Here is a 27,113-nt window from a genome sequence, read left to right on the forward strand (position 1 = left end):
TAAATGTTTTTTTGATTAAATAAAACAATACACATATTTTATCTTATAAGTGTATTGGTGCACGCTTTTATAATATAATTTTAATCACAAAAAATTTTGTGAGAAGTTACAAGAATCAATTCGTGAAACAGATATTTTATTTGTGTAACATGCAACTTTGCGAGTCAGGAATCGAGAATAATTAGCATCTGTTTATTGACTGTCCTTTTGCAAAAAATTGCTGGAGTTTAGCAAATCTGTTATGCCTTGTGAACGAATACGCAAACATCTCGGAATCATTCTCAGAATGGTTTTTCATTGTTTGGAAAGATGCTCTTCAAAGGAAATGTGCACCATATCTATGATTCTATGGGGTATTTGGAAATGCCGAAATGAGAAGCTATGGAACGGAATTGTTAACACGGCAAGCGTTACCATCTCTTTAGCATATGATTTGCTCCAGCAATGGATAAATGTCCAATCATCTTCTCAAGACCCACAAGTTTCGTCCTATACACCGAAAGAGGCCCTTAGTTGGCAACGTCCACCATCTGGATACTTGAAATGCAATATTGATGCTGCCATATTCAAGGAAGAACATATATTTGGGGTTGCAGCGATAATCCAAGACTCAAATGAAGCTTTTATGGTGTGTGGAATGCATAAATACAATGGAAATATTGAGGTACGAGAAGCTGAGGCGAAGGCGCTGTATGACGCCTTAAATTGGACCATCTCACTGGAATCGTAACATATCATATTTGAATCGGACTCCAAATTTGTGGTAGATGTCACATTGTCAACATTGATGGATCACAGCGAATTTGAAACAATTATGAAAGAATGTCGCACCATCCTTTCACAAAAAAACACTTATAAAATTCAGTTTAGCAGACGACAAGCAAATACGGTGACTCATAAACTTGCTAGAGCGATCAATTCTTATGCTAGTCTTTGGGTTTCTTACGATGCACCTGTTTTTATTTATGATATCTTGTTCCAAGATTGTAATGACTCTATTTTGATTCAATAATGATTTACGTTGGTGTGCTCAAAACAAATTTGTGTAACACATAAAAAAATATCTAATGACATCTTATCTATATATATTATAGATAATATAAAATTATATTATACTGACTATATAGAATTATGATATAATTTTAGATTTGTCTGAAATACACCTCGTCTCACCAAACCAACTACATGATTTAATGATATGATAATATCATTTTTTATTTATACTTTACCGTTTTCTCCGATCATTAAAATATCAAAATTTATTTTTCATCATTTATTTATTTATTTACGGAACAGATGTCGAGAGACCGAGTTTGTCCGGTGGATTGCCAGCAGAGCAACCAAAGCGGAAAAGACAGCCTCGTATGCTTCCACGTAGGCTCGGACAGCCGTTTGCCCATCCCAACCTCGAAGTTTACAAAAATCCAAGGAAAAATATTAATGAAGAACACGTTCCCCTTCTTCCCATCACAATCACACAGTAAAACACCCAAACGCTTACTGCCATTCTCAATTTCCCCATTTTTCTTCACCTTCTCCCACAAGCCACACAAACCCAATAAAAAAAAAATCATATTCTTGATCCACAGATATCGCCTTTTTCTTGTTGTTTTCGATTGCTGCTTTCATGTGAAGCTAGCTAGTCAATTCTATCTTCCTCTTTCTTCACTGCATTTTTTTTTTACATTTTTCTGCAACTTTTGATGCTGTCTCCATTAAAGCACTCACGTCTCCTCTTCACGATAAAGCCCCACTTTCAGAATCCCTTTACAAGTCCCTCCGAGTATTGTTCTCTACTGTGCTTCAATCTGCAAGAATGAAGTGTTTTCTGAAGGGAAATGGCTACTTCTGGTTCATGTTTTTGGCCCACTTGGTTTCCGTCCTGAAATGTGGTCTTCTGGCGCATGCAATGTTGGACCCGATCGACTTCTTGGCGCTTCAGAACGTTCGTAAAAGCTTGGAAGATTTGCCGGGGTCGAATTATTTTGGTTCCTGGGATTTCACTTCGGACCCGTGTAGTTTCTCCGGTGTGTATTGCGACGGAGATAAGGTGGTTGTTCTCAATCTCGGAGACCCCAGAGCCGGCTCTCCGGGTCTGACGGGTAGACTTGATCCGGAGATTGGGAAACTCTCATCAATGGCGGAATTGACCGTTGTACCGGGTCGGATCTTCGGGTCTCTGCCCGATACCCTGTCTCAGTTGAAGAATCTCCGGTTTCTCGCCGTCAGCCAGAATTTCATCGCCGGAGAAATCCCGGCGAGTTTCGGCCAGCTCCAGGGACTCCACACACTTGATCTTAGCTTCAATCAGCTCACCGGAAACATCCCGTATTCCGTCGGATCCCTGCCGGCGTTATCCAACGTCGTCCTCTGCCACAACAAGCTATCCGGTTCGATCCCACCTTTCGTCTCCCAATCTTTAACTCGAATCGACCTCAAACACAACGAGTTATCCGGTTCGATTTCCCCGACCGGACTCCCTCCTTCCCTCCAGCACCTCTCGCTGTCACGGAACCAGATCACCGGGCCGGTCGACGTGCTCCTGACCCGATTGAACCGGCTGAGCTACATCGACCTCAGCATGAACCGGTTCACCGGACCCATTCCCGCCGAGATATTCACCTTCCCGATCGGCAACCTCCAACTCCAGAGAAACCAATTCTCCGGCCCGGTTCGGCCCACCAATCTGGTCACCATCCCGACCATCGATCTCAGCTACAACCGCCTCTCCGGCGAGATTTCACCGATGTTCTCCACGGTTCAGAACCTGTACCTGAACAATAACCGGTTCATGGGCCACGTCCCCGCCAGCTTCGTGGACCGGCTACTGGCTTCCAACATACAGATACTGTATCTGCAGCACAATTACCTGACCGGAATCGAGATTAATCCGACGGTGGAGATTCCGGTCAGCAGCTCTCTGTGTCTTCAGTATAATTGTATGGTGCTGCCCGTGCAGACCGCTTGCCCGATGAAAGCTGGGAACCAGAAAACAAGGCCAACGTCTCAATGCATCGAGTGGAAAGGGTGAGTGGGCAATTTAGTCTTTTCACATAGGAGGGTTTAATCGGAAATATGTTTTTTTGGGATCAAATTGATTTATTTATTATTATATTTGTTCTTATTATATATGGCTACTTTCTGTAATTAAAGAAAACACGCATCTTTTATATCAATCTTTGACTTGATTTTGTGAGGTCACTGTTTCAACGTTATAGGGTTCGCTTGGTCCTTGGATGAGATAATTGAATGATTAAATTTGTGATTGATAATTAAATGATAGGGTAGGATATGTATTATATTGTGATATTGACTCGTGTTTGGTACCATGTTTAAAGTAGGACAAAGTAATTATTTATAATTTTAAGACCAAAATACCCTCACCACTTCATTCCAATCTTGCCATAATTTTCCTACCCAAAACCACACCCATTAAACCATCGTACAAATCTGTTTCATGATATTTTTGAGGCTGCAATCTTTCTATTCATTTTCATTTTCATTACAACATGAAAAAACCCAACCCAGCGTTATTATGTTTTTGTTTCTCTGTATATAAGCAAAAGAATAACAAAGAACACAATAAGAGATGATCTTTTTTGGCCCAAATTTATGCATTTTCTTTCTGAAAAGAATTAAATAAAAACAAGGAAAACCCATTTATGGTATGGCCGACTTCATGGCAACTCACCGCCGCACCGGAAAAGAACAAAGAATCGAAGGTTTTGTGACATATCCGCAATGGAAAACTACAAAAAGGAATGGTTGAGAGCGCTGCGATAAGGCTGCGACCGCCATCTAACCAAACCCCAGTAAGATACAAAATCGACAGGAGAAGCAACAATCGAGTTGCAGCCACCAATCTCCCAACCCAGAACCACCAATCCATGACAAAACGATGGCAATTAAGGCGAAGAAGCAGTGACGCGAAGGTACATAACAAAGCCCTTTGAAAGCTTCATTGCTGAAATTTGTGTTTACGTCGAATTCATTATTTGTATCCATGGTTGAAAGACGGAATCAACAAGCCTTTTGAAAGCTGCGTGGTCGATTTTCATATTGAAATGTTTGAAACTTTTCTACAACAATGAGTATTTTTTAATATTTAATTATTTAAAATGAGGGATATTTTGGTATTTTTACCCAACAATCTTGGGATAGAAAATAATCCGTGGGCAAACTCACTGACAGGTTTTCCTTTCTCAACAGTAGATATAATCAATCATGCACTTAATCCAATGCCTTAAAAACGAATCAAACGCAAGTTAAGCTGAAAACAACCAAATAATCAAGGCTAGTCAAGTCTACCAAACGAGCCCTTATATTAATCAAGTGACATGCTGCCAACATACATTCTCCCCAAAATTTGATTGGTAAGTTTCCTTGAAATCTTAAAGCTCTAGCCACATTTAAAATATGTTGATGTTTTCTCTCCACCCTCCCATTTTGTTGTGGAGTCCCAACACAAGAACACTCAAAGATAATTCCATTATGTTGAAAATAATCACTCAAACACTTAAATTCGGTCTCATTATCACTTCTCACACGTTTTATGACTTGCTCAAATTGACGTATAACCATAGCAACAAAATTCAGGAACACAGATTCAACTTTCATTTTATTGCAAAGCAAATATACCCAAACTCCTCTTGAAAAATCATCTACTATTGTCAAAAAATAGGTAGCCCCACACGAAGAACGAGTCTTGTAAGGCCCTCACAAATCCAAATGAACAAGTTCAAAAATTCTACTAGCTTTATTTGTGCTAATTGGAAAACTTGATCTAGGTTGCTTGGCACGCAGACACACGTCACAAGCTTTATTGACGTTCTTACAATCACTACTCACCACTGGAATCATCTTCAAGATTTTATCAGACGGATGCCCCAACCTCTGATGCCACAATTCGAATGATGAAACACTATCCAATGTCAAGACCTTCACTGGAGGAACACCACGGAAAAAATAAAGTCCATCCAATCTTTCACCCGCTCCAATCACCTTCCTCGTCGGTTGGTCTTGTATAACACACACATTATTAGTGAATTGTACAACGCAATTTGATTCATCAATTAACTGAGTCACAGAAATTAAATTGCATGTTACATTTTCAAGCTTTAATCCTCCTGGTAGCACAACACTTCCCTCTTTATTAGCTTCAGCCATATTTCCATCCGGTAATCCCATCGGACAGTGCTTCACCGATCTCACATTTTGCAAAACAGACACGTCGCATGTCACATGGTTCGATGCTCCAGCATCGATAATCCAACTAGAATTAACATTCTTACCATGTAGTCGATCATTTGATTTTGCTAGATTCAAAAAATCGAGAAGTTGTTGTAGTTGTGTTGCTGAAACACCCGCAAGACTAGCAGCTTCAGTCGCACTCGACAGCCCCTGTGAGTTTCCTGCCTGCTGTCCAGAGGAGTTTCCAGCCCCTCCAGTTTTATTTGCACGGACAGACGGTGCACCATGCCCTCTACCACGGCTAGCACCTGTACGCCCACGTCCTCTTCCTGTTCATCCACCACGAACTGGTCCCTTTCCTCCACGAGGTCAGTCCCCCCACCACTCGGGGAACCCATGTATTTGGAAGCAAGATGATTCGTCTTGTCCGTCTCTATCACAATTATTGCAAAACTTGTCAGTATTATCCATAATACGAGACTTACCTCGTGTATCAGGTTGAATTGTGAAGGCCGTGATATTTTCTCGTGCATCCTTTGAAGAAAACATCTCTCCACCACGCAAACGTTCTGCTTGAATCACTTGTTGATACGCTCGATCAAGTGTTGGCAATGGTTCTTGTCCAAGCAGATTTGTTCAAATTGAAGCATATGCTCCATCAAGTCCGATAAGAAAGTGATGTAGATAGTCCTCTTCTCTCAATTTTTCTACCTGCGTGACGATGTCACACTTGCAACTTCCACACTTACAAATCGGCACTTTTACATATGTGATCAGTTCGTCCCTGAGTTTTGTCAAGCGACCAAAATAAATGGCCACGGTCTCTGTTTTTTCTAGCTTGCACTCCCCCAAGGACATTTTTAGTTGGCAGATTCGAGTGCAACTGACCACACAAAACCTGTTTTTAAGATTTTTCCACAGAAGTTGTGCATCATCATACTCTCCGAGCGTCGACCGAACGGAGGGCTCAATGGTATTGGTCAGCCATGATACCAACATAGAATGTACAACTATCCAATCTTCAAGTTTCTCCTCTGTTGTTGGCTTTGGAACCGTCCCTTCCACAAATCCAAATTTACGCTTTGCTTTTAACGAAGTTCAGATTGCTCTTGCCCATTCATCATAATTCTCACCACGTAATTGAATCGGGGTGATGATATTTCCCGGACCGTCGCTAGATCCAAGGTGATATGTCATATCCACCCTTTTTCACACTCTCCTTTTTCTTCTCCCTTTTCTTCATCCATGCTCTCTCGTGAAGGAGAAGACACTACAGAAAGAGATTTGTGTGTGCCCTAGGATCTCCCTTGAAGCTATGATACCATGACAAAGTTTATGTAGAATTTTCTCTGCTCCTCCATTCATAACAACGAGGAATATAAATACAATTTACAAAAGACTTCCTAAACCACAAAGATTTATTTACCTAAAATACAAACGCTAACACAGACAAATATACGGAGAATAAACCTCAAACAAAGAAAACAAAATCCTTCCTAATACAGACACAATAATATCGGTAATAAACCTCTATGTTACAGATTTAAGGACTTGCGTCGCAAAGATGCTGAATCAGTTCATCCCTTAGGATGGTTGGAAGGCGGGGAGGTGTTCCTCTTCAGTTGTCTTCGGAAGATTTGCGTAGCTTATAATGTTCGGACCAGTGAAACTCAGTCGTTTGAGTTGGAAATTTGCCGTTATCAACCACGTTCTCAACCACATGTGAAGAGTCTCGTTTGGTTGGAGGAGGGGAGTTCCAATTTCAAGGCTGAGTCTCTTCATTAATTTTCTTTGTAATTGGTTTAGTTTCCCGAATTCATAGGATGCTACATGTTTGTTTGATTTTTTTTTTGTTTTTTTTCCTTTCTCAATTTACTTATGCGGTTTCTCTTAATATATAAATTAAGAAGCATTCATGCTTGAACTTGAATGTATCGAACACAAAGGAGACTCTTTCATCTTTTCATTTGAAGTAAAGGTCTGGTGAAGGAATTGTATTCTAGTTTACCCTTGAAATGAATTAATATAGAAACAAATTACTATTGTTTTACATTTATGTTTCATGAAATACTGAAGCTTTTATTGCACACACATTTTGTGCACATATATTATTTTTATATGTAAAAAGTGAAAGAATTTTGAATAGAAAAATAATTCTCGGATATTTATTCAACTGAATTGTAAATCATATATAAAAGATAAGTTTCCAAAAACTACATGATATTCTATAAATAAATATGCTATAATCTTGTTAATGTAATCAGCCTTGATTCACAAAATGTTACATGCTTCCAGAAGATAAATTATTAGCAAAACTTTTGCCTCGAATCATGAAGTTTCCTTAACATCCTCCCTAAAACTGGGATGTGGAGGGAGTGAAACACCCAGTTTGATACAAAAGGTAGAGAATGTATCCTTCGGCAAAAGGTTTGGTAAAAATATCTGCTGGTTGAGACGAAGGAGCAATATATCTAGTAACCAAAGTTCCCATCGCAACCTTTTTCCCGAACAAAATGATAATCAATTTCAATGTGTTAGGTTCGAGCTTGAAATATAGGATTTACGGACATATGAAGAGCACTGACATTATCATAAAATAACTGGGGTGACTGATGAAGAGAGACACCAATGTCGCGTAGTAGTGAGACTAACCAAGGTAATTCCACCATAGTAAATGCCATCGAACAGTATTTTGCTTCCGAACTTGAGCGTGAAACAGTTGGTTGCTTCTTGGAGCACCAAGAAATATAATTTGCACCAACAAACACACAAAAACATGTGTGCTTCTTCTTGTTGTTGGACAACCACCCCAATCAGCATCACTAAATCCATATAGAGAGAGACCGGGCTTTGAGAAAGGTGCCGAATGCCAAGAGATTGGGTTCCCTTAAGGTACCGCAATATGCGTTTGACAGCTTTAAAGTCAGCCATTGTGGGATTGCTGAAACTTTGACAAACCCGGTTGACAGAACGAATAATGTCCGGCCTGGTGAAGGTAAGATATTGGAGTGCACCAACAATACTTCTGTATGTATAGGCATCTATTGGTTCATCATCTATTGGTTGTCCAGTTGGGCATTTATTCTTGGTTAGAACATTATTTAAATGTCCCACTTGCCTTTGGTGGTTGTTTCGTCCATCTTGTGGATTATATCGACCTGCTGGAGCCTGCCTTTTGAGTTGAAATGGCATCTACCACCTCTTCCATTTCGTCCTCGCCCACGTTGGCCAAAATAAGCTTGAGCGTGTTTAAGAAAAACCTTATCTTCTTCCTTTTGATCATTCAAGGCCTGTTCGTGTCCTTGAAGTGCTAGCACAAACTGACTAAAAGAAGGGTATGGTGGTTTGGTGAGCATTGCCAAACGAAAGTTCTCATACCTTGGCCCCAATCCTCTGGCAAATCAAAAAACTTTGTCTAGATCACCAACAAGCTTTTTTTTTATAGCAGCAAGCATGTCACAGATTGATTTGAACTCCTTCAAGTACTGTTCCACGTATTGTGAGCCTTTCTTTAGTGTCATTAACAGATTTTTTTTGGATGTCCCTCCTTCTCAATTGCTACTGGCAGCAAATGTTCTTCAAGAGAAAACCATAAGTCGTATGTCGTTTCAGCATCGATGTTTAGGCCGAGAGTATCTTCTCTCATTGTACCGAGAAGCCAAGAGAGAAGAAGACCATCGTTCACAACCCATGGAGGATACTCTGGATTTGATTTCTTATTTCCTTTGTCATCTTCAAGTTTAGCATATGGTTTTTCATCAAAATGGAGATGATGAAGTATTCCTAAACTGTGAATTAAATGGATGATCTGGAAACGCCATAATAAATAATTGGTGGAGGTCAATTTGACAGACACTAGACTGGAGCATTGATGGAATGCTTGGATGCTCAATTATGGCTCTTTGGTTTGGATGAGTTAGCCAATTTTTTTTTATTTTTTATATGATATCACAGCTTGCAAGAAGATGACTTTGATACCATGAAAGAATTTTGAAAGGAAAAATAATTATCGGGTATTTTATTCTATTGAATTGTACATCATATATATAAGATAAGTTTTCAAAAACTACATGATATTCTATTAAAAAAAAAAAATGCTATAATCTTGTTAATGCAATCAGCCTTGATTCACAAAATGTTCCAGGATTTCAGAAGATAAATTATTAGCAAAACTTTGCCTCGAATCATGAACTTTCCTTAACAAAAAGTTATTATGCTAGCACAAGAGTTTTATCATAATGCTAAATCCAAAGGTCTAAAATGGATGAATATTTGGAAAAAGAAATTAAGGAATCTTCTGCAAGCAACATGAAGAAAAAAAGGTAAAACGTTAGGGACAATTTTTTTATCTATTATTTTTTTTGGTCCATTAACTTTTCAAAGTCTGTTTTTTATACATTAAATTTTTAATTTTCGATTATTTTGATCCAATTATTGATTTTACAACTTATAATGTTAGCATTTTCCATTGTCACATCATCACTTTGAACAAATAGTTGAAAAATAAAAATTAATGTATCAAAAAAAAACTTTAAAAAGTTAATTGATAAAAACCAAAAAATAAACAAGCTAATTGAACAAAAAACTATTTTTTCTAATAATTATTTACTGTATTACATTAGGTGATGATATGCATGAGCCTTCAAGTTTAACTACCAAATTCTTCTACAATTTGCATGCAAATAGTGTGACCGGGAAACGACTGAATTTGTTATCTCATGTGTTTTGGCCAACCTCAGTTCTATAAAAGCGGAAAGCTAGAGCTAAATTGCATATGTATTTTCCTTTCAATCTCTTCTTCTCTTCCTTTCACAATTGAACAGAAACGATGGTCGACTTAGGTCAGATTGCGATAAATCTTTGGTTTAATTTGTTCTCCCCTATGTCTGGAGCGAAAAATCTTCTTACTTCTTAGCAATAATGGAGCCATGATTAAAAATCTATATGTGTTAAAATTTTAAATTCCAATTTTTTTTAACGTTTTGAATCCAGTCACAATCCCAATTTTGAGTGTTGGCCCTCTCGTCTCAAATTTCAATAGCCCATGACGAGAAAGAAAAGCTCAAGTAATATAAAATGATCACAAAACTCTGACGGTTTTATGGATCAATTTTATGAGAAGATTTTTCTATTTGTGTCATTATTTAAAGTCTGGATCATTTCAAAATTTAGACGTTTATAAAAGGCTACTAATTATCCCAAACAAAAAGAAAATGGTTGGCAATTAGCTATACAAGTTTTTTCCTTACACATAGCAGCTAAGGAAGAAAATACTTGATTGTAGACTTTTTTGAGTAGTGTTTTGGATTTTCAGCTTGTATTGTGCTTGAAGAATCATCTTAGTTGATTAATAATATCAGATTGCGTTGTTTCCCACTTTCCCTAACAACTCTTCTTGTGACATCCCTCACGAAGTCACCAACTTACATACTCTTATTTTAAATAAATAACATATGCGAAAAAGAATTTTATAAATAATCTTGAAGGAAATAATGCCACAAAAAAATGCGACCAAAACTATTCACATGATAACTAAATAAAATTTTTATTGAACAAGGACTTATTTCAAAAACCAGAATGCTAAAAACTGCTCTTAAAACATAAACTCAAAAAGACACGGTCCTCCACAGTCTGTTGGGGATCGGGAGTGAGTTTTAGCAATTTGTTATGGTATTGCACTACTTGACACGCTTGTATTCTAATGTGCATCTGGTATAACTCATGTTCTGTGCAGGGGTCCAATTTATGGTTATAGAGGAAAGGTTGTACTTGTCTCTAAGGAAATAACTTAAAAAATTGGGACTAGATTCGATAAAACTATCCCAGATAGTATTACTATTCAGCAAAACAATAGAACAATCCAGCAGTAGAGATAGCTACTCAGCAGAAGTAAGTCAAACTGCTTTCGTTTTCTATTTTCTAAAGCTCTTTGACATTTAATGCTACAACTTTTACAAGGTATATCGGCCAAAAAATGGTGGAGTTTGTATATACACTGAGAAATATTTAATATTTTTGTGATTAATTTTGAAGTGATTTTTTCAGGTTTTTTAAATAAAAAATATAAATACGGATTGTTGACTGATAATCTTAAGCTAAACAAATTATTTATGTAGAAATTGACATGAAAAAGACACAATCAATTAAAATAGAACATCCAAATTCATCTCTTATTGATTTTTCCTACTTTAAATTCTCATGTGTCAACATATTTTTTTTTTTATTGATTTAGTTAATAAAATTGATTTTCTAAGACTCAATATGATTCTTTTGTACAAGTGCACGTGGCGTCCATCAATCCTTGCTACTGTTGCAAGAGGTGTGCACAAGGGCAATGCAAGTAATGGGTCACACGGGTTTTTTTCTAAAATTTTTTATGTAGACCATAAATTTTAAAAAGAAATTTTAAGTGTTATTTTTTGGACTAATGTTATATTAGTCCAGGTAGTCTAATTAAAAAAAATTAAGTAGCTCACCTTCAAGTTCTCAAAATTAGTAGAAAAAAAAACATAATAAAACAAATATGTTGTTCTTAATGTATGCTTTTGTCTTAGTGCGTTATTTTTCACTCTCTATCTTTTAAATCTCTATAACATTATAAATTTATAATGCTCCCACTTTTATAAGGTATATCGACTTAAAATTGATGGGTCTTGTATATACACTTAGAAATATTTAATATTTTTGTGATTAATTTTGAGGTGGTTTTTTAATAGAAAATTGTACTATTTTTTTTCTGAAAAATTTCTGTTTTCAGTTTCCATGATTTTGGATTTTCGTTAAAAAATTTAGCTCGGGTGGAGCTGAAATCTTAGCTCCGTCATTGGATGTGCAAAGAAGAGCAAAACGAGATGTTTTCCTCAAGAAATTCTAAACTTCTTTTCATTTTCCAGCCCAAGTTGCACATGATGATGTGATTCTATTCCTCAATTACCAAAATATTATTCAATAAAAAAGTTTGAAAACTATGAGCTAGTATGATGAACTTTAGATAAATATTTACTCGTCATTGTTTCAAGAGCTTTGAATTTGATTACGAGAAAGAATTCTACTGGAAAAAAACGAGATGACAATTCAAACATTTTTTTTGTTCAACCATTAAACAATTACCTTATTAACGATGTCTAAACTTGTATTTAAACAACTCAATCTATAAATTGACTACATCCTGATTATGTATCGAAACAATTATAACATATAACTAATATTTTAGTGTATACTCATTATTAGCCTAGATTACTTTTAATAAATTCCGACCAGCCCTCACATTCAAATTAACAATGTATGGCATTAACGCAAGAAAAATATTAATATTTATTAAATAAAAGGCCAACTTTATTTTTTACAAACTTGACATTGACACAAAAAAAAAAAAAGAGGTGATATTGAAAAAATAAATATTACTTCTACAAATATTTTAGGTGGGAAAAACAACTCCCGTTCATATATCTTTTATCCCATAAACAGTGTAGGCAAAGATCTTATAATGGATGGTTTGAGTGAGATAATATTATGAAATGGAAAACTCAATAACAAAATTAAAGAAAATTTATGAAACCTTGAGAATTTGACCAGATTTTACCTCATGATCATATATATCATCTTGTTCAGTATCATTCTCATCCTACAACATAAAAAAAAAATTTAATAAACGTTCTAGAACTAACAAAGCTAGACGTCGAATAAAAATATAGTTTATACACGTGAAAAGTGCAACTATAATAGCATTTGTATTTCTTTCAACCCATGAACAATGTAAGAAAAATACTTACAAAAATAAAAACTCACCTTCTTTAATACAAAAAATGATAGGAAATTTGATTTTGTTATTGGATTTTCAAATTGTAAAACTATTAGTTTAAAAATGATTAAAGCTCTAAATTGGTATATCTTTATCAATTTTATACAATGTAAGAAAAATACTTGCTAAATAAAAGTTTACGGTTAATTGTTTGTTTGTTTGTTTTTTTGTTTGGTTTGAAAAAAACATACATATACCTCGTGTATTATACTAAAAAGTTTACGGTTAATGGTTTGTTTGTTTGTTTTTTTTGTTTGCTTTGAAAAACGTACATATACCCCGTGTACTATACTAAGAGTTTGTTTGAATTTTTGTAGAGATTTTTTAAAATAAATATTTTTTTAAGCTATAATTTTTGGCTTTTAAAAAAGCTCTTTTTTGACTTAAAAAAATACTTTTTTAAGAACGTAACACCATATTAATTGAAAAACATTTTTTTCAAACGGGGTCTAAAACTAAAAATGAAAAAAGAATGAGAAGGAAACCCAAGCCCTAGCCACACAACCCGTGGCCCCTTAGACCCAGCTCACCTCCGGCGCCTTAGTCGTCGATCGATCGCCGGAAACAGGTCGTCCGACCTCCTTTCAGCTAGCCCAAGCTTTAACAACTCCAATTGTGACTTGAATCTCGAGTTTACAGCTTGAATCGAAGCTTCCCTGTTGCGGCCAGCACCATGTGAGTTTTGTTGCCTTGTTTTCTTGCGATTTCTAGCTGCAGGACTCTCGAAATTTTGATGAGGTGGCCATCATCACCCTTCTCAACCCCTCTTGTCAATTCTCTATCTTTTGATGGTATTCTGCCTCTCACTTTATTATTTTGATCCTTTCTGCTTAAGGGTTCATTTTTTATTTCTTTCTTCTCACATGGGTTCTTTGCGTTGTTCTAGTTCATTTGATATTTGTTGTTCAAGGGTTATATTTGATTTTGTTTAGGTTAAACAAAAACGAAAGTTTGGATCTTTAGCTGACTATGATTGATATTCCCAATTCTCTGATTATGAAATCGATTTCTAATTAGAAATTTAAGAAAAGTCTTATCGATAAGCATTTATTTTTTAACACTTGGGAGCATTTGCTAGTATTTCAGATTTCAGGGGTAAATAAAGTTCTTTGATATTTTTTTTTCCTACTATGTGCCAGGGATAAAACCGCATGAACACATTATATTTGGAGAAAGATGGAAAAAAAGATGAAATTTATCCCAACAAATAAATTGATTTACTAATTATATGCGTACGTATGTATTTAAAAAGATTATCATTTTCTTTCTACCATGTCAATTAAAAAAAAGAAAAAAAAAGATTATATTTTTTAGCTGCCAGTTGGCAAGAACTGAAAAATAAAGTATAGAAATCCGGATGTAGGTTAATTTTGTTTATGGAATAGAATTGAGAAGCCTTTATTATGTTGGTAGCAATTATGCATTTAATATTTTTGTTTGTTCAAATTAGGATGGAGGGGCTACAGGAAAAGGAACTGGTCAATCGAATTTCAGTGGTGGTGCATTTTACACGACGGTTAGTTTATCTTTATTTTACTTCCTTGTCGCTAAAGGGTCTTGCACAAGTTTGGTGACTATAGATACTTAATTCATGTCTTGAAACGGATAGAGTGTATTAGATCACTTGTCTATCTAGTGCTTGCTGTTTTTCCCTCCTCTTGGAATCTTTTACTAATGTTTGTGTAATGAATTTTCGCACATCACATATATCTAAAGATGTTTTCTTTTTACACTAAATGTGTTTTTTTTCTTTGTTTTCAGAGTTCCGGTGGTGTTCCTCTGGTGACAAACTCAAGTCTTTCACCCTTCTACCAGAACCTGCTGATTTCTACAATCCTACTGCCCCCGTTGATATTCCTCTTGATAGTGCTGCGGTGCAATTTTTTACTTGTTGAACATGCTATTTCACTGTTTCTTTTGTGGTTCTTGATACTTTAACTTTCATATTCTAATCAAAGTAAATTTCAATTGCAGGATTTGAAGAAGAAAGAGAGAGAGCTGCAGGCGAAGGAAGCTGAATTGAAAAGGAGGGAACAGGTCTGTTACTGTAAGACATTGATTTCAATACATTTCATCTTATTCACTGGTTCTCAACAATATTTCCAAAATGAGGCAATTACAACATTGCCTCAAAATTTTATGAAAAAATGTTTCCAAAGGCAGACAATTATGACATTTCCATTTGAGAATTTTATGAATTTACTGCTTTCTTGTAACCATTTAATTGGTAGTGCCATGTTTTTGGATGCTACAGAAAATCAAATCGCAGTGATTTCTATATTTTGCATATTTTATGAAAGAATCCAGATTTCCTACATTTGTCTGAAATAAGAGTAACAAATTTGTTTTGGTTTTCTCGAGTAGGAAGTAAAACGGAAAGAAGAGGCTGCTGCACGGGGTAATATATCTGCTCTAGTTTCTGGTTTTTTCTTATTTTGTCTCCCGTTGCAATTTATCAACCACTAAACATACTTTACCTTGTTTAATTGGGAAGATAGATTTAATAGACCCCTTTTGTTTTTACCATAATAACAAATTTGTGTTAGATACATAAATTGCAGGATGCATGCATCATGTCTGAATTTACCATGCAAAATGGGATAATAGTGAACATGTTTTTTCTTTTGCAAGTGACAGCAATTTTCTGGATGTCTCGAGTATATTCTGGTTTCTTTACAGCTGGTATAGTTATTGAGGAGAAAAACTGGCCTCTATTTTTTCCTATTATCCACCATGATATCACAAAGGAAATACAAATTCATCTGCAGAAACTGCAATATGTCACCTTCACAACCTTTTTGGGTATGTCAAATTGCGAGCTGAAGCTTTCTTGTTTTCTTGTTATGCAATGCAACTATGCTATTTTGGTTTCGTGATTGTTCTCTCTCAATAAAATCTATTGTAGAACTTTTTCAAGGATAGAAAGTTGGTTTGTTTTTACTGAACCGGAAGCTTCTTGTCTGTTAACGTGCGTGTGTAAGGAAATGGTAAAGCATTGAAGTATCAGATTGTTTTTTCAACAAAGTTTTTGAAATATTTAAGATTGCAATCAGTTGTGCTTGAGAAGGTTTATGTTCTTTATTTTGTCGAAATAGTTTAAGCAGAAAATTGACTCATCCGGGAATAACTTTCAGAATCGATTAAATACCTCTGTTTAAATTTGTTCTTACCTTGCTTATCAAAGCAAATACATTGATAGAGATAAAAGTGGTGTACACATAACTTTTGGTGCAATCTCAAGGATGACCATTTTTCTCCCCATGATTTACCTTTGCATTTTTCTTTTGCCGTAAATACTTTTTGATAGAGGATAAGAGGATTGTTGGGGAGATTTTGGTTTACTTTGTACTGGTTACCTATATTAAATTTTATAATGTGAAATTTTCTTCTGTATCGAAAGGTTTTAAGTGTCTTTAGGGCAACCACAATGACAAAAACATTTCCATCAAATATCTGTGGGCCCATCATTCCAGCTCTTAGATCAAATATATCACCCTTCACAATCAAATATCTCACCAACCAAACATTTGTGGACCCCACAATCATTTTATTACTGTTCATTTATTTTTTCATTCAGATAAAATAATTTATATACTTTATTTTATATCGGCTAATTCGTAACGAGGAGTATAATTAATTTTTAAGACTAAATTTATTTTAATAAAATATTTTTAAAAATTTAAAAATAATTGATAGAACACATATACAGCAACACAAATATTTTGAAAATTATTTTAATATTAAAATTTTATGTGGTAACAATACGAATTGTATTAATATTCACAATTACACTAATTATATTTGTTTTTAAAATTTATATATATTAACCCCTCAAAAAAAATTATATATACTAAAAAAATTAAAAAAAAAAAAAGAAAAGTAAATGGGTGAAATGTCCGGACACAAATCTGTGTCCGGATTTGTGTCCGGACATTCCACCTGGCCTCCACATTTATTAGGGTGGACATTTGGAGAGACAAATGTCCATCGTTGTGCATGCCCTTAGATGTTAGAACTCTAATTTTCCTCCTTATCTTTCCGATATGACTTATATTAATGGTCAGTGGTAATGATGTTGTATCCCTGGTGACTACTGCGTGGATTAAATGTCTCTCCTTTTGTCTTCTATGGAATTTGATAGCCGTGACTACTGCGTGGATTAAACAGGAGGTTTGCATTCAAACATATTTTTCTTTAACTCTTTATATTCAAAATGCTTATTAAAACTACTCGATGCTGCTACTGTTTTTCAATATGTATGAATCTTCATTGTTATAGCTATTTCATTCTGCTCTTCTTAGACTTTGGTCTTAGAAACACAGTGAAAAAAAAGCATCTTCATATATACATCTGATAGCATTTAGCAACCTGAGTTTCTATAAAATAATTTTTGTTATTCTTTCATGCTATGTTGCTATCTCATCTTCCAGTCGTCAATTATCAGTGTTGGTGTTTGTATTTTTATGTTAAGGCTTTATTCTTTTGCTTCATAATATGATTAGTTTTAATTTCCTCTTTATGCAGTTATGAAGCTTGGGTCATTTATAATTTCATGTCCCTGTGCTTAGCGTGGTTGGGAGGTTCCGGAGCTGTTGTGCTGAGCCTGACCGGAAAAATATTGAAGCCAAATTGGTGCTTAATTACATGTTGCTTCCCTCCAATTCCATTGGATGGGTATGTTTTCTTTTACCGGGATGATATATGATATGATATGGCAATTGTCTCATATTTTTATGGTCCGTAACTAAATCTTGAGGTTCACCTGTGACCTGACATCTTCTATATTCCACATTTTGTTGAAGCTAGGTTCAACTTTCAAGTTAAATGCTATTGGAATAAGTGATATAACTAAATATTTTGAGTGGGTGGTAGAGCCAGGTAATAATGCTTATGTTGATATTTGATTCATTGGTTCTCCGTTTTGGAGGATCTATGTGCATGTCTGGAATTTTTTTCTTTTATTTGTTTTATTTAATCGGCATTGGATATTCAAAGAAGCGTTTGACTCGTTGGTGCGCTGTGGTACATAGATTCTGCTATTTTATATCGTTTGGATCGGGTTATCCGTTATTGGTCTGTATCCCATGATATTTTCCCACCTGTTGTCCTTGTGTATGCATCCCAGTCTTAGTTACTCTATTTTACTGCTCCTTTCAGTTTGAATTTCTTCTTGTGTCTTTTTGTCCTCGTTAAAATATAAATGCTGATTTTCAGCTTCAAAAGCTGTCATGTTACGGGATGAAACAGTTGGTTAATTGCAGGCTTTATAGCTTAACTTGAGATTGCTGTTCCTGATGTCCTCGTTCTTTGTCAGTAGTTGAGTAGTTCTATGGTGACCATGCATGTGAACGTTATATATCCCTCTGAGTTTTGTATGAAACTGTCAGAAAATTGTGGAGAATTTGGCATCTAAAAAATTTGCTGACAAGTCCGTCCTTGAGTGTTTTATCTGTCTTATTTAAAACCTTCATTGTGCATTTCCAAAAGTATACATCCCAGAAGTATGTGATTGTTGCGCCTTCAGTTTTGGTTAACCCATGGTTATTGATTCAATGCAGTACGAAGATGTAAACAAGTTGCGCCTTCAGTTTTGGTTAACCTTCATTATTGAATTGCTGGAGTCTCATTTTTCACTCCATTGCCAACTATCATTCTTAAATTTTCTGTTGTCATCTTCTTGTTAGGGTCTATATCTAGTCATCTCCACTGCACATAATCTGGTTTTCATGGTCCGTTTAATTTTTTATGACTTTTTATTACTTTGATTTATTTTATGTCAATGTATATCATTGCTTATTCAGTTCTTGGAATGATAGCTTGAAAGATCTTGCTTACAAGTAAGTCCAGAGCATTATTATTAAACTTTTTTCAAGTGGCAAGTGTTGATCTATGCATTTTCTTTGTGTTTGCTTTTTGGATTTCATAATTAACTAACATATGCGCAGCATGGTCAAAAGGTTGAAACGATCTTCATTATTCAGTACTCAGTACTATCTCAAGCCGGCTTATCTATGTTGAAACGTGTTCCAAGTTTATTAAGATTAGTTCATGGCTTTATTTTCTAGTGTGATTGAATTAAAATTTGAATTTTGAGTGATTTGTAATACTGAAAAATTGTATATTAAATTTTATTTTAAAATTTTGATTGATTTATAATATTGAAAACTTTTAAATTAAATTTTTTATTTTTTATTTGAAAAACGACAAGGGATTTAATCCGTTGTCGTATGCAGGTTAAAATTGTTGTTGAAGATTCTGTTTAAAAAATACGCTCAAAAGAACGGTTTTCACTCAAACAACAAAGTGAAAAACTGTTGTCTTGGGCTTAGAATGACAACGGATTTAAAACTGTTCTTGTTGGACGTGTTTTTTACAACACCATCAGTTACAACGGTTTTAATCTCTTTACGACAGCGGATAAAATCCGTTGTCGGCTCAGTATGTTTTGAGATAAAATTGATAAAAGTATGCTAACTTGTTTATAGTTTTAACTATTTTCAAACTAATAGCTTTACCATTTGAAAATCCAATAACAAATCAAAGTTTCTATCATTTTTTGTATTAAACAAGGCAGACTTTTATTTAGTAAATATTTTTTCTTGAATTCTTGAAGGGATAACAAAAATACGAATGTCACTATAGTTGCACTTTCCACATGTTGAAACGATATTTGTATTTAATGTTTATCTTTTTGTGTCCTAGATCTTTTACTAATCAATTTTTCTTTGTTGCAGGATGCGATTGATAACGAATGAGATTGTAACCATGATCAAAAGGTAAGTAACTAGTCAAATTATCAAAGTTTCCTAAATTTGTTTAATTTTATTAATTGATTCTCACATTTCATAATTTTATCTCACTCAAAACATAAACATTAGATTATAAGATATTTTCAGATAATCTTATAATGGAATGTTTTATCTAATCATATAGATGAAAATATACCATGAAAAATAAAAAATGGAGTCTTAAATGAATTTGCATTAAAGAAATTAGAAAATAAAATCACTATTATTGTACAATCAACGTATTTTGATTATGAACTTGTGGGTAACATAGTTATGTGGCTCTGCAGTATCTGTTTTGAGATAAAGATTGGTCAACATGTCTTGAGCTATAACGATTTGAAATTAATATCTTTAACATTTAATCCTCTTCAATAACAAATCAAAGTTTCAATCAATTTTTGTATAGAACAGGGATGAAAGAAAAAAGAATGCAACTAAAGTTGCATTTCCCACATGTAAAAGGACAGTGATATTGAAGGAGATTATAATCAGGATCATGAGGTAGTAAATATCTGGTTAAATTCTCAAAATTTTCTTTAATTTTATTGATTGTTTCTACCACTCAAAACATTCCATTAATATAAGATCTTTGTACGAAATCTTATCATGATATGTTTGAGATAATAATAGATGATGAAAATGAAGAATGTAAGTTTTTAATTTTTTATTTTCAATAAAAAAATTAGAAAATTAAATCAGTAATATATTACATCAATGTAAATTGATGGCGATTTCGTGGGTAACATAGTTATGTATGACTCTTTTCAATTTGTTTTGAGATAAAATTGATAAATATTGACTAGCTTGTTTAGAGCTTTAACCATTTTGAAAATAATAACTTTACCATTTAAACCTTCAATTTTTGTATAAAACTAGGTTGACTTTTATTTAGTAAGTATTTTTCTTATATTGTTAGATGAAAGAAAAATAATGTTGTTATAGTTGCATTTCCCACATGGAGAAAGGATATTTTTATTCAACGTCCATGTTTGAGAGTTCTATCTCTTTTATTGAATTATTTTTTTCTGTGTTGCAGGATGAGAGTGATACTTTAGGAGAAAGATGACCAGGATCATGAGATAAATATCTGATCAAATTCTTCATGGCTATGTAGCATGCACATCCGATATTTACCTCATCATCCATAGCCTTTGGAGTGTTCATGTTACATAGCCTTGGAGAATATGACCAGATATTATACTCATGATCTTGGTTATCTTCTCATAAACTATCACTCTCATCCTGCAACATAGAAAAAAATAATTTAGTAAAAGAGTTAAAACACTCAAACATGTACGTTGAATAAAAATATCGTTTATACAAGTGAGAAATGCAACTATATAACATTTTTTTTCTTTCATTTAAAAATATAAGAAAAATACTTAATAAATAAAAGTCAACCTAGCTTTATAAAAAAATTGATCGAAGGTTTACATAGTAAAGTTATTTGTTTCAAAATGGTTAAAGCTCTAAACAAGTTATCCAATCTTTATCAATTTTATCTCAAAACATATTAAAAAGAGTCATACATAACTGTGTTACTCACGAAGTCACCATCAATTTACATTGATGGTACAATATTATTGATTTAATTATCTAGTTTCTTTATTAAAAATAAAAACTTTTGTTCTTCATTTTCATCTATTATTATCTCAAGCATATCATGATAAGATCTCTTACAAAGATCTTATAATGGAATGTTTTGAGCAGCAGAATCAATCATTAAAATTTTGAGATTTTAACCAGATATTTACTAACTCATGATCCTGGTTATCATCTCCTTCATTATCACTTTCATCCCATAACATAAAAAAATAATTCAGCAAAAAAAGCTAGAATACTCAAAGATGGACATTGAATAAAATTTTTTTTTTTACATGTGGGAAATGCAACTCTAGCAGCATTTTTTTTTTCTTTCATACCTTAAACAATGTAAGAAGAATACATAACAGATAAAAATCAGCCTTGTTTTGTACAAAAATTGATTGAAACTTTGATTTGTTATTGGAGGATTAAATGGTAAAGATATTGGTTTCTAATGGTTATTGCTCAAAACATGTTTGCCAATGTTTAACAATTTTATCTCAAAACAGATTAAGCTGAGCCACACAGAACTATGTTAAAAACAGATTAAGCTGAGCCACCACGAGTTCATAATCAAAATACGGTTACTGTATAATATTAGTGATTTTATTTTCTAGTTTCTTTACTGATAATTCAATTAAGACTTCGTTTTTCATCATACATTTTCATGTATGATTATCTAAAACATTCCATGATAAGTCCATGTGAAAATATCTTATAATGGAATGTTTTGCGTGGGATAAGATTATGAAATTGGAGAATCAATTAATAAAATTTAGGAAACCTTGGAATTTGTTTATATACTTACCTCGTAATCCTGGTTACCATTTCATTCGGTATCAATCGCATCTTGTAACAAAGAATAAATAATTTAGTAAAAGATCTAGGACACAAAAAGAGACATTGAATACAAATATTGTTTCAACATGTGGGAAAATGCAACTCTTAACTGCATTCGTATTTCTTAAATTTATTTCATATCTTAAAGAATGTAAAAAAAAAAATACTTATTAAATAAAAATCGATTTTGTTTTATACAAAAATTGATTGAAACTTTATTTGTTATTGGAGGTTTAAATAGTAAAGCTTTTAGTTTCAAAATGGTTAAATATCTAAACAAGTTGGCCTATCTTTATCAATTTCTTCTCATAACAAATTGATTAGACAAAAAATAACTATGTTACCCGCGAGTTCACAATTAAAATATGATGATTGTACAATATTAGGTATTACTTTATAGTTTCTTCATTGAAAATTTAATTAAGATTTCCGTTCTTAATTTTTATTATACTTTTTCATATATGATTATAAAAAAATTCCGTGATAAGATCTTGTGCAAAGTTCTTATAATGGAATGTTCACAAAATCTTATCATGGAATGTTTTTGAGTGAGATAATATTATTTAAGGGATAATCAATTAACAAAATTAAAGAATTGAACCTAATGAATGATATTGTTGGCGAACATAGCTTAGGTTCAAATTTTGAGTTTGACGAATTGAAATTGAATGAGTTGGATCACCAATGCTCTGGTATTTTATCTAAGGTGCACAAGAAAGCCAAGAGAGTAGCTGCAGAGAATCAAGACCTCAAGCTTATCTGGTAATGGCTATCAACCGATGGATTAGAGATCAATAGAAGTGTGGAACAACTGATATAAGCAAGGAATATACACTAGGGAATTGCTCTCTCTCTCTTTGTATTTTTTTTGTCTTAGTCCAATAGATAGTTGGGTTCAATTTTTTCTCTGATTGTATGTTGGTGTTTTATTCTCAGTGTGTACTGTAAAGAGATAGTGAAAGGAAAATACAACTTCTTGCAAACATGTTCTTGGTGATCATGGAAGATCTCCATGAAGGTTATGTTTATCCGAACCATTTTAAAATATCGGTGTTAATTCCTTGATCATTCTTGATTCTGATTGTTATGATCGTTTGTTGTGCTTGACTTAAATTTTGATCGGTTCTTGCGTCTAATCACTACAATAAGCCAAGTGAATTGCTACAGAGAATCAAGACCTCAAGCTTATCTGATAACGGCTATCAACCGATGAATAAGATATCAACAGAAGTGTGGAACAACTGATTTAAGCAAGGAATATACACTAGGGTCTCTCTCAATCTGTATTTTTTTGGTCTTACTCCAATAGATTTTTTTTTTGGACATATAGTCCAATATATAGTTGGGTTCATTGTTTCCCTGATTGTATATTGGTGGTTTACTCTCAGTGTGCACTATATAGAGAGAGTGAGGGAAATACAACTTCTTGTAAACCTTTTCTTGGTGATAGTGGAAGATCTTGATGAAGGTCGAGTGGATGTAGGATGTTTACCCCAACTACTATAAAATCTCGGTGTTAATTCCATGATCATCTTGATTGTGATTGGTGTGATCGTTTGTTGTGCTTGGCTAAAATCTTGATCGGTTCTTGCATTTTATCGCTATAAATTAGCATTAAAAAACAGGTTGCGATCATTGATGGGTTCTACAAAGTTTGATATAGGGAAATTAACTAGGAAAACAACTTCGCGTTATTGTGATCGAGGATGAGAGCATTGTTGGTTCAGCAAGGAGACACTTCTTGGACAAGAAAAGATGTCTGCAACTCTAAAAGAACTGGAGAGGAAAACCATCTTAGCGAAAACCCACAATGCCTTAATCCTAAGCATTGATGATAGAGTTTTGCGAGAAGTTTTGAAGGAGAAAAGTGCACGCGGGGAAAATCCATAAATTCACTCACGATTTTTAATGACATTTTAAATAAAATTTAAATGATTTTATTTTATTTATTTATGATTTAAAAGTTATGTTTAATTAAATATTTTTATGTGATGTATTAACCATTTAAATGTTGTGTTTAAAAGATTTTGTGATGTATATTGCATGAGATTTAGATTTCAAAGTTGAGTTGTTAGGTGTTAAAAATATATGTTTAAATTTTGTATTAAATGATTTAATATTATGTAATTTATTTGATATGTAACGGTTGCAAAAATTAGCTTTTGATATTTTTCAGGTATGGGTTAATTCTGGTGACGAAAGAAAACGAGACTAGCCCATGAGCGAAGTTTAAGAAAATTTATATCAAGTATGTTTTATGAATATTTTTATTTTAAAGTGGTGCGCGATAATCAATTTTAAGTTCAGGGAGAGATATTTTAAGAAGTTGTATTTTTAAGTTGTCGGGCAAACTTTAGGCCCAAAAACTTGCTACAATTGAACGTCAAGTTCTCACCCCCAAATCTATTAGTTTTCACGCAGTCTCTCTTTCTCCCTTCTTCCCCTTTCACGCCACAGCCGCCTCACCCCACCTTAGGTTTTAGAAATTCCCTCTCAAGCTTCAAGGATTCTCGTATCGTTTGACCGTGAGAATGCTAGGATCGTGTTCTTGGAGTCCGGATTTTCATACCAAGCAAGAGAAAGATAAATTTTAAACATTTTTGAAACCACCAATCGAGAGTATGTGTTTTAATATGAAAAGTATGGATGTTGATCTGTATGTGATTATACTGCATTGCTTTAAGATATTTTGAAGAACATGATATAGAATTGTGAAAGGTGAATTGGTCTTATTTTTGGTTAAAGATTTTTTAGAAAAGATGTTTGAATATGAGTATTTTTTATATATTTATTTTTAGTTTAAAGTTTTTGAAGTTGTGGTGTTTTTGATCGAATCCTTTCAAGTTTTGTAAATTTTCCATGTGAGAAATCAAGGTTCCAACAAGTGAATGTTTAGACTAAAGATTTTTGAGATTTGATGAAAAAGTTGTGTGAACTTGAGAATTTTGGTGTGTGTTTTTAATTTAGAGTTTGATGTCAATTTTTTGTAGATATATGTTTTTTGATGAATCCTTTTCAAAAATTTGAAGTTTTTCATGTGTTTGATCATACATTTCAATGGGTGAGTGAGTAGATTTGAATTGAGATTGAAAAAGACCGAAAAAGAGCAAAAGAATTGAGTTTTGCACCCTGTGCGCCGCTGCCTGCATACGCGGCAGCAACACCAGTGCAGGGGCGCAGTTTTTGAGCGCCCCCGCACTGGGTGTAACACTGGGCCGCCTCTTTTTCGGCACCCCAGCGCCCACTGCAGCACAAGGGCACCAGTTTTCTACGCCGATGCACTGCAAGTTCTGCCCCAAAATTATTTTTACGTCGTCTTTTAATCCTAAATTCATGGTTATAATCTTTTAAGTTGTTTTAAGTATTTTTAAGAGTCCCTATGCAAAAAGCTTCAAGTTCTAATTTCAAGAACGAAAAGAATGACTCACGTGGATCTGTTTAGTTATGTAATACATTATATGCTAGTATGTTCTCACGAAAGCTGTGTTTCCTATGAAAAATCATGAAAGATTATGAAATATTTATGGACATATTTATCTTTATTTTATTTAGCATTCATGATTTTCGAGCATGAAGAATTTCAAGAGCATGACATATCAAGTTTCAAGTTATTTTCAAGGTTTATGATGACATGATGATTTTGACATTTTTTAAGTATGTTTTTTGAACGATAAGAAGTTTTATGATATAAATATTTTTACGATGAGAATGATGAAGTTATGAGAAAGTTTATGATGATGATATTTATGATGAGAAAGCATGATGAAATTTTGAATGATGATGTTATGTATGCAGGAAACTATTTTGATGTCTTGTGTGGACTTGTGGTGGCAAATACGGATTGGTGCCCTAGGATGAGCGACGTGGAGATCCTTTCCAAAAGAACGAAAGTTAAGCAGCACAAGGCCAAGACGGTACGCATATTGGCACAAGGCTGGTATGGGTTGTACCAAACATTATGCTTGTTGTACAATGACCGTGATCACGGGACCCAAAGGCTCTGATGGTCGCGGCATTTACACATATTTTGTTGGAAATATTTAATGAAAAATGGTTGAAGATGGAGTTGGCAAGTTTTTTATATATAAAAAAAAATCGTGCTCGAGCACAAGTTTTTGCGCTCGAGCACGCCTGGAAAATGGCCAGGCAGTAGCCAACAGAAATTTGTGCGCTCGAGCGCATACAAGTGGCCAGGCAGTGGCCAAGCAAAAATATGCGCGCTCCAGGGCACATTTTTGCGCTCGAGCGCGTCGTCTGATGTTTCCTAAAAGGTATGACCTTTTTTGGGCCATTTTCGCTTTGGGTTGCATCTTTCGACAAAAAGACACATTCTTTGGACCCAAACATGTGGCTGTATATATATAACAGTATTCTATTTGATGAAAAAACAAAACATAACATACGTATCAGAAATCATCAGAAACATTCAACATTTATTTTTCTTCTTCTTTTTTCTACAAAAGAGAGTTGATAAACTTTTCTGGTTAAGAAATTTGTGATTTACAGTGTTGTAATCATAAGTAGGAGTTGTTGTATCTTGGAAGAAGATTGCCAAACACCGTAAGTACCAAGAGCGGGGCAAAATTTTCTTAAAGAAATCGTGTTCAACACGATCCTCAACTTTTGAATTGATTTCTGTTTTCTTCTGTCATATTCAAGTTTTTACAACTATCGCATACAAGCATAAGAAGATTCTCTGAACAAACTTGAAGATGGCATTATCATCAACAACGACGAACACTCCTACGACATATGGAGAAAAGTCTATAAAATTTAATGGTGCAGACTTCAAAAAATGGCAACAAAAAATGTTGTTCTATCTCACAACTTTGAGTCTGGCCAGATTTCTGAAAGAAGATCCTCCTTCCATTCCTGAAGATGAAGTCGATCCTCACAAAAGGGTCGTAGCA

The 27,113-nt window shown here is 34.1% G+C and overlaps 3 protein-coding genes across 8 annotated transcripts; all 3 read left to right on the top strand.

Moving 5' to 3' along the window:
• Positions 1–286: 286 nt before the first annotated feature.
• Positions 287–730, top strand: LOC140874253 (uncharacterized). The gene has a single exon (XM_073277530.1). It carries the CDS (start codon positions 287–289, stop codon positions 728–730), a length of 444 nt encoding a protein of 147 aa, XP_073133631.1.
• Positions 731–1,257: 527 nt separating this feature from the next.
• LOC140875493 (uncharacterized) lies at positions 1,258–3,165 on the top strand. Its single transcript, XM_073279187.1, has one exon. The coding sequence runs from the start codon at positions 1,817–1,819 to the stop codon at positions 3,029–3,031; it is 1,215 nt and encodes a 404-aa protein (XP_073135288.1). The 5' UTR covers positions 1,258–1,816; the 3' UTR covers positions 3,032–3,165.
• Positions 3,166–13,469: 10,304 nt separating this feature from the next.
• On the top strand, positions 13,470–23,047 carry LOC140876156 (secretory carrier-associated membrane protein 3-like). Of its 6 annotated transcripts, XM_073280035.1 has the most exons (9): positions 13,470–13,782; positions 14,442–14,507; positions 14,753–14,865; positions 14,966–15,028; positions 15,356–15,389; positions 15,623–15,793; positions 17,516–17,665; positions 17,798–19,767; positions 22,910–23,047. In XM_073280035.1, the coding sequence occupies exons 1-7, from the start codon at positions 13,725–13,727 to the stop codon at positions 17,557–17,559; spliced, it is 549 nt and encodes a 182-aa protein (XP_073136136.1). In that variant the 5' UTR covers positions 13,470–13,724; the 3' UTR covers positions 17,560–17,665; positions 17,798–19,767; positions 22,910–23,047. The 6 variants fall into 6 exon arrangements, with proteins under 6 accessions (XP_073136136.1, XP_073136134.1, XP_073136138.1 ...); XM_073280033.1 differs by having other exon boundaries at positions 17,516–19,767; XM_073280037.1 differs by having other exon boundaries at positions 15,629–15,793; positions 17,516–19,767.
• Positions 23,048–27,113: the final 4,066 nt, after the last annotated feature.

Source organism: Henckelia pumila, chromosome 1 (genome assembly GCF_033568475.1).
Source record: "Henckelia pumila isolate YLH828 chromosome 1, ASM3356847v2, whole genome shotgun sequence".
NCBI classification, from domain to species: domain Eukaryota; kingdom Viridiplantae; phylum Streptophyta; class Magnoliopsida; order Lamiales; family Gesneriaceae; genus Henckelia; species Henckelia pumila.

Excerpts from the sequence above, each read along its gene's own strand:
- LOC140875493 (XM_073279187.1), top strand. The coding sequence starts at position 1,817 with ATGAAGTGTTTTCTGAAGGGAAATGGCTACTTCTGGTTCATGTTTTTG.
- LOC140874253 (XM_073277530.1), top strand. The coding sequence starts at position 287 with ATGGTTTTTCATTGTTTGGAAAGATGCTCTTCAAAGGAAATGTGCACC.
- LOC140876156 (XM_073280033.1), top strand. The coding sequence starts at position 13,725 with ATGAGGTGGCCATCATCACCCTTCTCAACCCCTCTTGTCAATTCTCTA. Across the intron at positions 14,866-14,965 it reads TTCCTCTTGATAGTGCTGCG|GATTTGAAGAAGAAAGAGAG; the intron begins GTGCAATTTTTT and ends TTTCAATTGCAG. Across the intron at positions 15,390-15,622 it reads AGAAGAGGCTGCTGCACGGG|TGACAGCAATTTTCTGGATG; the intron begins GTAATATATCTG and ends TTCTTTTGCAAG.